The sequence below is a fragment of the Amia ocellicauda genome, chromosome 8 (assembly GCF_036373705.1).
Source record: "Amia ocellicauda isolate fAmiCal2 chromosome 8, fAmiCal2.hap1, whole genome shotgun sequence".
Classification (NCBI taxonomy): Eukaryota; Metazoa; Chordata; class Actinopteri; order Amiiformes; family Amiidae; genus Amia; species Amia ocellicauda.
In genome coordinates, this window is record NC_089857.1 from 27,879,649 (window position 1) to 27,894,520 (window position 14,872).

Below are 14,872 nucleotides of genomic sequence, written 5' to 3' on the forward strand. Positions count from 1 at the left end.
GTTTAAGATGCAAATTACCCTTGAAATACAATGTATTTTATTTATATTTTATTAACTATTGTTTCTGACTTGATTTTTGTATTTTTATCATTTGCAATTACTTCATGCTTGTCACTACAAATAAATGTTAAATTCTAAAATATATTTTATAACGTATATTTATAACGTTTATAACTGTTTTTTTTTTTAATGCATTGTTAATTTCAGACTTTGTTGGCAAACCAGAAACTTGAATAACATGAATTATAATAAATGCAGTTACTTCCAATAAGTACGTAGGAATTTATTGTGAAATCTAGGACCAGTAAATCGGTCCAGGACAAATGCATAGTCAGTTCATACACAATGTGGAATGATGTTCTTCACATTTGTGTGGGGTTTTTCTATGGAGGTTTCATAAATACCCTTGATAAAACAAGCAATACAGTTAAGAAGTGTCTGTCATCTAATAATCAGTGCTTGAAATGGAAAAATAAATACTAGTATTCAAGTCTATTGATGGGGTGTAGATAACATAAGTACTATAAGTATATAAGTATATATAAGTATTTTGAGCTGAGAAGCGTTAGTACTCGCATGTTTGAAACAGAGAAGTGATGGTGTTTTTTCAGTCTTTTTCTCTCAAAATTAAAGTAAAATCAGTGCAGAGTTTGTGAAGAATAATGCTTTATTATATTTTATACAACAAATAGCTGGGAAACTTTGAGATACACATAGGGCTGATTATACTTCATCACAATATAACATAAAAAATATGGAAAATAAAGTTAGTAAAGATTAAAAAAAACACCAAAGGTATAATTGTAATATTTTTCAGCAATGTTATTTTATATGTCATAATAACTGATTTTTACTCGAGATGACAGATCTTAGATCACCATTCCCTTTGTTGAGTCTACAGTCTTGTGCATATACAAAAATGTGATCTTTAGAAGGGATCATGCTTTATCTATCATCTACATATTATTCATTGATTTGTGAGGTGGGGTGGGGGGTTGTTTTAAAAACTTTATCACTCATTGAAGTTCACTATCAATTCTTTAACTTCAGTTTAATTAAATGCGCTCTTCACAATTAAGTACTGTTGATAATCAGTATATTTAAACAGAACCTCAATATATATATTTAAGTTTTGGAATAATATTTGAATTATAGAGACTTCATATTCACCTATTTGTATGTTGCAGGTTTTGAGTCTTTATCTTCTACATTTTCTTTCTTATAGCTGCATAATTTGCAGAGCTAGAATTCATATTAAGTTGGAAACTCATAACCAGGAATATTTTTGAACTACTTGAGCAAACCCCTAAAAGTCAAGACAAGATCTATTAGTATGCAGCACTGTCCTCAACTTAATTAATAAAACAAATAAAAATCAGATTAAACTGGCCTATATACTCAGTAAGAAAGAATAATAATAAAGAAAACATCTAATATAAAGTTACAGTGAAATAAATTATTTACATCCTTTAGCATTTATAAGATTTTTGGGGAGTTTATAAATGCAGGATATGTACTTGTTAATGTGTTAAAAAATATGCCTCTACATTTTACTACTAAATTACTTGTTGTAACAATAATTTGCTTAATTTTATGCATTGTATTTTGAACATTATGTTTCTCTGAAGCCCAGAGTCTGCATAGCACATAAAACAATATCACGGAGTGTACCACACACCTGTGCCAAGGCTTTCTGTGCCAACAAATGGGAAACAATCAGCCCAGATGTGAAACCCCCATGTGTGCCAAAAGCATTGCCCTTGAGCCCAGAGCAACAAAATGAATAGTTTTGTATTTCAGAGAAATTCATTAATTTAGAAAAAAAAAAAAAACTCTGATCATGGGGTGGTTATTTCTATAAACCATTAATTGCCAGACTAATGAATCTTAAAGGCTAAGGACAAAATATTAATATTGCAACTCTGCAATGAGATGGCAAACACAAAAGTGGCAAAAGTCTGATTGACTTAACAATGAATGCTGGTCCACCTGATTCAAATATTTTGGATAATCTGAATTGAAATTATGCATTTTTTAATTTATTTTTTATTAGCAGCATAAAATGGTCTGGGATTTATATCCAAAGCATTGGAAACAGTTTTTCTGAGTCCTGTTGAACATTAAGAAGATTCACTGGGCAATTTTGATTGATATGTTTTATCTTTTGCCAATTTGTGGTGCAGAAATCTGAGATACTGTTCATGATTTCATTGCTCTGTGGCAACAGACCCTATGCCTTATAAGGGAAAGCTGTTAGAACTGACTGACCATTATATTGCTAAGGAGATCAGAGGGTCATTTGTGTTTAGTCATACATTGCTGAAGGCTTAAAATCCCAAGTTAACATTCAGAAACCTGCATTTCTGATGGGTTGTTTTGAGCTATGAACCACTGTTGTAAAATAACTGTTGCTACATAGGTGGATTCTTTCAGGGACACTTCAAATATCACCATGCTCATAATATTACATAAATACTTGTTGCCTGTGGAGTGATGTAAGATTTTTCATTTTCAGTTTTGTGGCTCAGTGTCTGGGTCTCGGGCACAGCCACACTCTTGCACCAGGGTGATAGTGGAGATGGTCACAGTGATGTGTTGGTCAATGTAGATGACTGGAATACTGTCCTCAGCCACAGGTCTGCAGCACGGCACCTGCTAAAGCACAGTAGGCATTCAAGATTTATTATAAAACATAAATTCCTACGTACTTATTGTAAATTAAAACATACCCACTGGTATATATATATATATATATATATATATATATATATAAAAGCTATTGGTTGTATATAAAGATATATAATCACTTTTGACATTTAGTTCAACCAAAATAATGTATTTTACACATTCCAGTTCCTTTTCTAATACCTGCGTGCCAGTCTTACATCTTTCTCAGGATGATAGGATTATGGCAGGGACCTGTTTCATCTTGCCTTGAGGTGATATGCTGTTGGCAAAGTAGGTTTGGGAACTGTGTGCAGTGAAAAGTGTTTCCTCTCCTAATCCCCAGGCGACCTTGCACAAGGAGCCGTATTGACATCACACAGTGTATCCTGTGCACATAGACAAAGCACCGAGATAACCGGGACACAACCTGTGTGCGTTCTCACTAGAAGCAGACCCTTACAGTTTAACTTGTCAGGATGAATGCAGTTACTGCCAATGTGCTGCCAGCGTACGTGTCTGGTGGATTCCACAGCACAATTAACTAAATATTGAAATGTGACGGGCGTCCGTTACTTAAACAATTACGGTAGTGTGTACTGTCGTCTTCAGTTATTTCAAGTGGCATTTTCTGCTGAACCAGGCATACGACTGATTATAAACTGTGATATCTTGATATTAAAATTGAAGGATTGTGTCTGTATTTATGGCAGTATTAAGCCTTTGAAGATGGGAGATGTCAAAAACAGCACTTCGGGCACTCCAACACCAAGGAGAGAAGTATAAAAATAGATGATGTCGTGAAGGTTTGGGGAAAGGATTGGAGTGCATTGATAATTGGTGAAAGTTGGTTTAGAAGTGTTAATAACTTCAAAACCAATATTGAACAGGCAGGCAAAACTGTCCTCGGGAGAAGGGTGTGGGGTACCTGAGGGAGATGGCGTTTGGAGGAGGGAATGTCATCCCTGCAGCGCCAGGAGGACGATCTGTCCCAGTCAGATGGACAGTTCACACACTGGATGTATGTGAAGCTTTCAGGGTACAGGAACCAACTCTCCCAGCCCAGATCTGAGAGAAACAGCACAGCATAGAGCAGAGAAGTCTTAAAACTGGTTTCTTTTATCAGGCATGTGTTGTACTTTCCTACCAATTGTATGTTTTATATATCTATATCAATGTTTGTTTGTTTTTTCTCCCCAGTTATTTTCTACAATCATATTCAATCAATTTGATCAATTGAATAGATATGTGAGTGGGATGCACTTTAGGTTGTGCTTACCTTTGATGAAGATCTGTGACACCAGCTGACAGCATTGTTGACCCACTGTGGTGTTGGAGTTTGTCATTGGAGATTGCTGAATTGAGGTGTTGTAACCTGCTGAAGGAAGATGTAAATAGTAGCAATATACCAATAAAACTGAGCAAAGCAAAGTGTGTTTGCACTTTGTCTGAAACGTGCAATAAAGAGAATGCTGTTGTAAACACCAGTCTCTGAACATGACATTTTATAGTCTTCAATGGTGGTTTTCCCACATGTTTTTACATCACTGACGCAACTTGCTTCCGCTTGTGGGAATAAAGTGGGATTTCACTTACCAGGTGTTTTTGAATTGTGATGCATTAGATTGAATGAAGTCTTCCAGGTATCTCGGAGTTGGCTCATTACATCCTGATTCACTCGGGGCTCCCACTCCAGATTTAAAGCACGGAGAAGCTTGTCTTTGATGGACTGTAGTGACTCGCCTTTACAGCTGCATACAGGAAACACAACAAGAACAGCTCAACCTATATGGTCCCTGGTTGACATTTGAGGTTCTCTGTAACATTTGCTGATTACCTTTTAAATCTTAACCCTGTTACACGTAGTTGTAGTTTCTGCAATTCCTGAAAAATATAATCAAGTTTCAGTTTGAGTTCCAGTATCGTGAGGGTAATGCTTTACAATAAAGTCAGCTAAATCCCTCATGAATTAATGTATGAATGCCACAGGAATAACACCCGAATATTTCTGAGGTCTGAGGGTAATCACATGTATAAACCTTTGACCCAACCTCATCCCTAACCCTGACCCTAATCCCAGTCTTAACTGTACTGTGCATGATCAGCATCAGAACTTGAAGGAAGTGGAATAGGGTGTTATTCCTCTGGTACTGATAATTAATTAGCTCTTTGTAGGCCAAACTTGTAAAGTTTAACCCATGATTGCTGATCATTATTCCATACTGCAAATACTTTATTTTGTGTGCTTTCAAATTTAATCTTATAGTATTAGCTATCAATATAAATATATGTATGAACTATAGTGAAAAATTGTCTGAAATAATATAACTATGCCATCTTATGCACATATTGGAAAATACTGGAAGCACAATGTAATGTAATCCCTTTTTTTTGGTTGGCATGTGTCTTTTCAGTTGGCTGACACCTCCCTTGATTGTGCAATGTAGACAGTTTGTCTTTGTTTTTGAAGGAATGTTGTTTTTTTAGCTTTACTGTGGCTTGTACTTCATGCGGTATTATAATTATATAGTACTGGCACTCAATGTCTGTATAATGGTTCCAAATGAAAAAGTACCTTGGTGAAGAAGAACAGCTCTTTGAGCTAAATATTACAGCATTAGGAAATCTGCAGTATAACACAGGACACCCCGGCAATAGTGCACAGAGTTGGTATTATGGTAGTATGGTTGTATGCGGGTGGCTATATAGTTCTATTGTATATTGGGGGTGTCCGACACTTTTAGCCAATGAAATGTAAAGGTTTGCATACCTGAACAGAAAAAAAATATATTTTTCAAATTCCTTTCTGCAAGTAACATTGTCATCTAGCTTTGAACGCTCTTAAACATCAGCATGTAAATAGGGAAGGAAATATCTATGTGTAAACATGACACAAACTGGAGCTGAATGTAATTCAAAATGTTGAAACATGTTACAAGGTCATCTTGAAGCTGCAAAGTCTAACTATGTAGCCTCCATGTAACACACCTTGGCCTGTCTGAGTAGCAGAACAAAATAAAATAAGAACATAAGAAAGTTTACAATCAAGAGGAGGCAATTCGACCCATCATGGTAATTTGGTGTCCATTAATAACTAAGTGATCCAAGGATCCTATCCAGTCTATTTTTAAATGTTCCCAAACTTTCAGCTTCAACCACATCGCTGGGTAGTTTGTTCAGTTTTTGACAAATGAATGAGCCCAAATATCCTTTAAGTGTAATGAGCATAACACTGATGAACTCATTTCAACTCTCACTAACAGGAGCCAAAGTAGCTTCAATGGAATGTAATCTGGCATCAAAATAACATTTTTCAGCCCTAGTAACATGTTACAACTCTTCCCTTAACGTATTTTTTGGTGCAATGCAATGTCTAGTATATATATATCAGTAAAAGTTACTGCCCCGGAGAATAATTATTGAACACGCAGAGATTAAGAACAACATGCAATTGTGGATGGAGGAATATGATGAGCAGCCATCAGAAGGAGAGATTGAAAGGAACTTACACGCCTGAGGGATTCAGTAAATTATGGTGCTAATTAGCCAAGCGCTCCTTGAACAACCTTTTAATAATGACCTGGAAAATATGGTAGTGTGAGCTGCTGTATTCTGTGCTCTTATTCTGACTGCTGCTAATACACCAAAATGCAATCATATTCAGTCATTCTACAGACTATTCCCTTTGCACAATAAATAATTCCACATTTTCATTATAACACTGGGAATTCAGAATATTATTGACTGGATACAAAGATGCAAGGCCAACACACAGTTATTATCATGAACGACTAATACAGAATCAAAGCACTTGTGGGAGCTATAACCGTAAGAAAAAGCAAAAAAAAAAAAAAAAAAAAAAAAAAAGCAGTAAGGTTTTTAAAAACATCATAAATCCAAATATCAACAGGTCCATTAACATAGTTATTATTCACTGCTGGATAGAATGAAGACTTAGGAATGTTCATGTTATGTAGCCTTAATTTCTTAGGAAAGCCAATCATCTTTTATTAATAGACTAGTGGAAATAGTTCATGGACATGCAATTCATAAAAGTATATACACATTTTGGATCTCACAGGTTGTAGATTACTATTGATACACCAGTCTGTAATTGCAAAATAATTAATCTTCAAATCTTTACTCAGCACCATTTGAAAATGTTTGTGTCATTTTCCAACAACGCAACATATATCCAGCCTAAAAAAAACACAGAATGGGATTTATATCTCACCTGGTCATCTTGATTACAGGCATATCTGGAACAGAAGGGCTAGGTGAAGTGTTTTCCTGGGCAACAGGGAGAATGAAAGCCTTTCCAAGAGAACAGCCAAAAATGACTGTGACCAAAAGCATAAGGACTGACATCTTCAGGACAAGTGAGCAAGTAATTACAATTCAGGTAGTTGCAACGTTCTTTTGATGGCTTATAAAAACAAAACAAAGAAAAATTAAAGCAATTGCCTCTTTTCAGTCTTATTCCAATAGCAGTAACTTTCAATACGTCTTGCTAATTTAAGGCATGTAAGTCCCAAGAAGTGATCTGACAGAAAGAGAATGGCTTTAAGTTGTATTAGCCTGGGAACCTGGGTTTTATCTCCTTACGAACCAGGTTGTCCTTGGAATACTTTACATTGTTTTCCTGTCCTGTAAGCGTGAGATGGTAAGACACAGAGAGAGAGAGAGAGATAGAGAGAGAGAGGGAGAGAGAGAGAAAGAGGGAACACTTTGTTTTGTTTTTTTTCTTGTCTGATGGGCCTGGGAGGACAGTCACAGAGTCTGTGTAGCTCTTGTCTCACAGCTTGATAAGCTCCCCTCCGCCAGCAGGTGCTTGGACTGCAAACAGTGATCTGCCCAAAACACTGAGGTTCCACACAAACCAGCCAAGGGAGAATGAAGCCACTAGGATCTGTGATGACTAGAGTGAGGGAAATCAATTAAAACACATACTGTCCTTGTAAAGAAGTGCTTAAATAAGTCAATCAGCTCCAGAAAATGTACCATCTACAATATAAGATTGAATGGACCAACTTTCCAGATTAACAGTCAGATTTATAATCTGCATAAGCAATAGAATAACTGCAGCATTTATCATAAACAGGAGAATGCTTCACAGAGTCTTGTACATAAACCAATCTGTGACATTACCAAACCAAAGTGTAAGGATCAGTCCCCTGTATCAAAGACTCTCATTCCCAAGTGATGCAATGCAACTGTGCAGCACATATCCATTATAAATTATGACATTGGCTTATATGTTTACTTACGGCAGTGCACCAGTGTCCCATCCTGAATGTACCCTGCATGGCACCCTCTGTCTGCAGAGAAAGGCCCCAGTTTACCATGACCCTAAATCCAATGAAGCAGTGATTTGAAAATGGATGCATGGATGGATACACAGTATTTTCACTAACACTATTAGAATAGCACCGAGAACTTTCCACCAATCAACATTCTCAATTATGAAATTATTAGTCTTAATACAAATCAGAGGAATCAGGATGCATTCACACCCAAACCAAAGTCCAAGCTTAAATACTCAAAACTGAACTCCAGGCCTTTTAACATGGCTGGAGGCATTCCCCTTTGTGATTGACCATCACTCAGATACAATTAATGACATTAATCAAATAATTAGGCCTGTAAGATAAGATTCTGTAGTTGTTGCTACCAGTATGGCACTGCTTGGTTAAACATATATGCATACAAGGATAAGTGATTCTGTTTGAAATTCTTTTTGAAACAAAAGGCTGAAATAGGTGTTCAGTCTGCACACTGATTATCCATTTCATATTGCTGTTCATACTGGTGTAATTGGGCTTGTAGTGTAAAAATGAGCCTGCCGCAGTGACGTCATTCCCGCTAGACTTCTTAGAACATTCAAACCCCCCATGTCAGAGGTGCAGTCTTTTACTGCATTGGGTTTGTTACTCTGTTGAGACTGAGGATCAGGCATTCGGAGGTGTGCCCAAGATGGAGGTTCATACACTCGATCTCCTTTCACATCTCTTTAGGAAAACTGAATATAAGTTAATATATATATATATATATATATTTGTTGTTGTTGTTGTTGTTCTACTTTAGCTCCGTATAATTTTTTATTGCAGCTATAATCATAATATTCTGCCTCTGACCAATTTCTGACATGCTCTTGTTGAAAACATCCTATCGCTTGAGGCTGCCCCTTGATCTTCTATTTGTGTCACAAAGTCTTGCTCAATCCTGGATGTGGGTTGGCTGTATTGTTGTTTTTCAACTTTAGTTTCAAATGTTCTGACATTTTGTGCTTTATCTTTACTTCAGTCTCTTTTTTCTTCAAATATTTTTTGCCACTACCTCCTTAAAATGCAGAATTGCACCCATACCCAACTACTAAATGTTCTCTGTTCAGATTTGCTGTCTGTACAATAGGGCACAATAAACGAGTCTACAGCCCTGTGCTGACAATGACTGACACAAGAATTCCAGCCTACATCTTATTGTGTGTTTCTGTTAGTCTCTGCATTTTGTCTGTGTGCACAGTATTGTTGCTGTATCTTTTCATGTATTCCACACTAGTGTAACAAAAAGCATTTTGTGATTTCATTTAACCGTAACGAAAAGCAAAAAAAGTAGTAAGGTGTTTATAAACATCATAAATCCAAATATCCAAGCATTTTGCACAGCATTTCACAAACAAATAGGTATGTCCTCGTGTTGATTGGAGTGTAAATGTTATTCTTATATTTTGCAGCAGACGTCCTTATCTAGGGCAAATTGCAATTGTTACAATAGATCACATTTGTTTTAAATACAATTACCCATTTATACAGCTGGGTTTTAACTGGAACAATCTAGGTAAGGTACCTTGCACAAGGGTACAGAATCAGTATACAGAATCAAGTATTTTTATACATAGTAAAGTATTTTTCTGGTGAATTCAATCATATTAGCAACTTTTAACATTGAAAAATGTAAGCCAATGTAAGGTAAACATAGGCCTGAAACCTAAAAGCAACACACCCATGTTGACTGTGTAGGGTAGGGTAAAACCTTTCAATGTTAACAGATGCTAATATGATATGAATGGACAAATTGCCGATATTTTATTTATACACTCCTATCAGCACATGTTTTATGTTCATCTAAACCATATTTTGTGAAGCAATAGCAATGGTTGCCCTTACCATAAAGGGTATAAGAGTCTCTTCCACCACAGCATGTGGTGAACTGTTACAAAGGCATGTGAAAAATGTTTGTCTCCCTTCAGTAAATAGTCTGTGAAAACAGTTTATCTTGAACAGTTATGAAATAAGATTACTGGGGCTCAGTTTCAGCAATCCAAAATGCCCCAAGTCTGATCAGTTTCTCAAGCAAAGGACAAGAACACCAAATCAAGAAATCAAAGCTAGACTAGCTAGACCTTAAAAGAACTGAGGAAAAAAAAATCTGAATTTAACTGTTGAACTGACAGATATATGGATGAGTTAATCACTGTCTTATTAAAATAATTGATGAGAAATGGGGCCATGCTTGTTGAAGGAAAGCTTGGTTGCTTGGTTTAATATTACATGACCTCAAGTTACCAGATAGACTGATATGACAGGTAAAAGCACTGACTACTAAGCAGCTATTTTCCAAGCAGCATATATACTTAAAAAAGAAAGGGTCATTGGTTCATTTCCCAGCAGGGGCAATAATGAGTTGGACTAAAGAAGTCATCATCACAGGTGGTGCCCAGCTTCTTGTACATTTCCTGATGGAGGCTCTTTGCTGAATTCAGACATCCATACATTCATTTTCCTTAACCACTTCATCCAGTACAGGGCAACATCAGACATCACACTTAGATGAATGTTAGAAGTGTTTGAAAAAGAAAATATGCATAGTCAGAGTCAGAAAACTACAGCATTACTCATGAAGAAATATATATGTCAATGGGGAAAGATCATTATGTGAAGTTTTCTCCCCCAAAATGTTAAGAAATAATATCTCCTTTTAAAAATATAACTATAAATCTCCCAGAACTAGATTTGTGTTCCTGGAAGATAAATCCATTCATTTACCCAGTCCATTAAAATGAGCTAATACACCTAAAGCTGATCATTCAAGAATTATAATTATAATATCACACAATATTTTCCTATATTTCTGATTTCTAATTCTCCTAATCATCATATTACAAATGATGTGTCCAAAATAAGAACAATGAACTTGCTATGAATGTATTCTTTACTGTGTACTACTCAGTTGACTCAAATATTTCAGTATTCCTGATGGTGCTGCTTGCAAAGACTGAGCTTTCTCTAAAAGGGACAGATACAGGTGATCCCTGCTGGCTGTCAACAGCATTTCAACAACAGCACCGACCTCAGAAACACTACAAACAGTCTGCCTCTGCTGTAAATCTATGATCTTCAACTCCAGTCCTCAAGAGCCCCAGGACATTAGCATTTTACAGCTTTCAACTCTGAGAGTCTTATGGTTTTCTTTGCCACACCAAATATCAACCCAGGGATCAAAACAGGACAGTAGAATTAACTAGAATTCACTGATAAACTGACATACATCGTAGTGAAGCATTCATAGCACGAGTTTTGTTTTTAAAATCCAAAATCACAATAAAGAATGCCTTGAGAAAAACAGGTAATTCATAATAAAAACAGTCAATGCTAAGATCAAAACGTTCACAATTGCTTTGTTTTCCTCTAGTCTGCCTTCCCATTCAAATAACCTTTGTATACATTAGATAATGCGTCAGGGGTTGTTTAGCAGTAAAGCCGAAAAATAAGATGCATTACCAAAAATAACATTTCAACAGACAATGTGCTGGATGTGGGGTTTGGGAGTGAACAATCTTAATTGCATTACATAATGTTTCCAGTACACTCCGAAATTAATATGTCTTCAGGTTAAGTAAACATGGGAGGAACTACAGCTGCAAAACATTTATTTCACATTCACTAAGCACATCCTAAGATAATTTTCTGTCTGTAAAGGAGTCAGTGAAATTTGTAGTGGTTTCTATCCTTTGCTTTGGCAAGGGTTTTGTTTAGGGCCATAATGGCTTAAATCAACTGCTGGAGTGTGTGTCCCAAGTTAATTCACAGTAAACAGAGTATGTTTGGCTCAATGCAAAAGCTAAAGGGGTACTCTGTGATCTGAATGGCCAAAATATTGAATGCGTTACACGTTTGTTGCCTTACGATACCGTTTCTGGTTGCCAGTTGCATTCCTTCCTTGTTTAGCTAAACTACAGGGTTCTTAAACTGTATTTTTCAAATCCAGTTTGTACTTAAAAATCATGTATACTTTTATGTAGTTGTCTCTATAGCTCTCATTTTATTGTACAATTTGGGACTAGCAATTACACTTTCAAGGTCAAACATATTTTTCTCTGCCCCATTCCACCTTTCTCCAGAACTGCAGACTTACACCAATCAAACCAAATATACACAGTAAATTCACCAGTGTTGGATTAACTCAAACAGTGTTAATTTTAACACTGAAAAAGTATTTATATAATCCACACTCACCAGAGCAAAAGGAACACAGATTGTTCATCAGAGTTGGCAAACTGTTGCCAAACAGAAGCATCCTTTACTGAACTGGGACAAGTATGTTTGTATTTGATATTGTATTTGTAAAGACCAACTAACTTAATAGCTGAAATATTTAAAAATATGTGCTCCATTAAAACTATTTTTAAAAGATATTTAAATATGAATTGCACACACTTATATATACAATATATGTATGTGTATGCGTTTGAATAATTCCAAGTTAAAAGCTGGTTACCCCAAATGTATAATTACATAAGTATTTCAATGACTATAAGGTAACAATGAGTCATATTGTATGTTTTATATATTTATATTTATTTTATATCCAATAAAAGTTGATTGATCTTCTAAAATGAAAATAATTCTCCCAGTGTCTTTATCCATTATTTTACATTTTTAAAAGAAACAAAATTATATGGCTAACTGAATTTTGTACTTTGCTGGTTCTGATTGAAAGGTGTCAGAACACACAGTGCATCGCAGTTTGTTGCATATGGGGCTGCGTAGCAACAGATCAGTCAGGGTGCCCATGCTGACCCCTGTCCACTGCCGAAAGTGCCTACAATGGGCACGTGAGCATCAGAACTGGACCACGGAGCAATGGAAGAAGGTGGCCTGGTCTGATGGATCACGAGTTCAAGGTGTTGACTTGGCCTCCAAATTCCCCAGATCTCAATCCAATCGAGCATCTGTGGGATGTGCTGGACAAACAAGTCCGATCCATGGAGGCCCCACCTCGCAACTTACAGGACTTAAAGGATCTGCTCCTAATGTCTTGGTTCCAGATACCACAGCACACCTTCAGAGGTCTAGTGGAGTCCATTACTCGATGGGTCAGGGCTGTTTTGGCGGCAAAAGGGGGACCTACACAATATTAGGCAGGTGGTCATAATGTTATGGCTGATCGGTGTATCGGTCATCTCAGATCTCAGATAGTGTTTTATGATTAATATAACAGTGAATACAAAGCATTTACATGGTAGGATTTTTTTTAACTTCTGTTTTTGATTAAGCATTCAAAGCTTTGGCTCGGAGTGGTCACTGCCTATACACAACAGTTATGGACCTATTGAGTGATGAGACATGGGAGTAGTCTCTCCAGTCTGCATGTGTTACTTGGATAACGGTACACACATTTAAGAATTGTCCCTCCCCAATCTGCAAACAAAGAGACATTATTTAGGAGCTCTATTTTTTTAGAAGTTCTAATCAATTTCTATGTATTATCTTAGTTGAGTGGACATTTGAAAACTTGTGGACAGCTTGGATGTAACTTCAAACCAGAAACAAAGAAAAAGAAAAAAACTAACAGAAGAGCACAAAAACAAATCCATCTTCAGACTTCAGGGTGGATTGCCATGAATAAGATTAATTCTTGCCTCTGGTACTTTGAAGAAATGCAAAAACAATATTTTAGCCCCACAGCTGGATACTGCTTAAATGAAAAAACATGTGAAAGGATAATGTATCATTTATTTCAGCATATAGAAGGAACAGATCTCCATTTAGCAACAGCTTGGTGCTTTTGAAAACCAGGGCACAGCTGGTCCAACTAATAGAAAAAAAGAGTCAAAACATCTTGTTGGCATTCACTTTATGGATTGGTAATGTGTATGATTGCCCCAACCCCTGTCCGTTTAAAGTTGCTTTAAATTCCTCACATATGTTATCTGGAGGATTGTAGCAGTCCTCAAGGTTGATTTCGTAACCTGAACTTGTTTTGGCATTATGGTAGAATCATTCAGTTTGATAGTTTTGACATTTGAGAAGAATCTACCTCTTTTCTTCCATGCTCATGAAAAGCTGCTGACATTGTTTTGCTTGGGGAGGGGGTTTGGGGCACATTGCAAAATTAGACACTTGATGGTAGTTAATTTTGTTTTTCAAGCATATCTTGAGAAGTCGTTTGCATTGAGTTTGATGTGCCAGGGGCACCGTAGCCTACAAAATAGTATGGTTTAAACAAGGGCAGGAAAGCCAAGCCAACTGGCTGTGAGCCAGTGTATTAAAGTCAGCATCAGATCAATATCTCATAATAACTAATTTATTTACCATTCAGTGGTATTTGGGAGGGCTCCAAGCTTTGGCAGATGCTTAGCTAGAAGGCTAAATTTAGCATTTCAAGTGAAACTTTCAGACCTTAAATAATTAACCCTTTTTCATGGATACAGAGATGGGAGTGTGGGATGAAAGTGATAAAAAGGAAATAAATTTGAAATATAGTGCATCTGTTCCTATGGCTATGTACTGCCAGGTAATATTCTAAAAATAAGTTGTTTTTCTTAATCTAAATTTTAAATCCAAATTCTGTTTGTGCACTTGAACCCCTTTTGTTTCTTACAGAGTGTTTTTCACACTGGATGTTTCTAGCAACATATATATCCAGAAACCTTTGGCCGGATTACATCAAAACTTTGACCCACCCGCTAATAGAAAACTACAGAACTGTACTCAGTTGTGGCTGCATTTTTAGTAAGATGCCACTTTCTTCTAATCATAAATGTAACCACTATGATCCACAGGTTTGTAGTTTGCTATTAGCGGGTGGGTCAAAGTTTTGATTTAATCCGGCCCCTTGTTTCAACAACTATCATTGATCAAGCTGACAAGGCCTACCATATACAGCAAGCCTTTGTCTAAAGTAACTGAATTGTTTTTATGTGTAC

General features: G+C 36.4%; 1 protein-coding gene across 3 annotated transcripts; it reads right to left on the reverse strand.

Moving 5' to 3' along the window:
• Positions 1-649: 649 nt before the first annotated feature.
• Positions 650-7,311, reverse strand: gsdf (gonadal somatic cell derived factor). 3 transcript variants are annotated; one of them, XM_066710902.1, is made up of 5 exons: positions 6,899-7,311; positions 4,261-4,415; positions 3,944-4,039; positions 3,593-3,732; positions 650-2,655 (listed from the first exon to the last, which is right to left on the reverse strand). In XM_066710902.1, exons 1-5 carry the CDS (start codon positions 7,030-7,032, stop codon positions 2,512-2,514), a joined length of 669 nt encoding a protein of 222 aa, XP_066566999.1. In that variant the 5' UTR covers positions 7,033-7,311; the 3' UTR covers positions 650-2,511. The 3 variants fall into 3 exon arrangements, with proteins under 3 accessions (XP_066566999.1, XP_066566998.1, XP_066566997.1); XM_066710901.1 differs by having other exon boundaries at positions 650-2,652; positions 3,944-4,042; positions 6,899-7,305; XM_066710900.1 differs by having other exon boundaries at positions 3,944-4,042; positions 6,899-7,304.
• Positions 7,312-14,872: the final 7,561 nt, after the last annotated feature.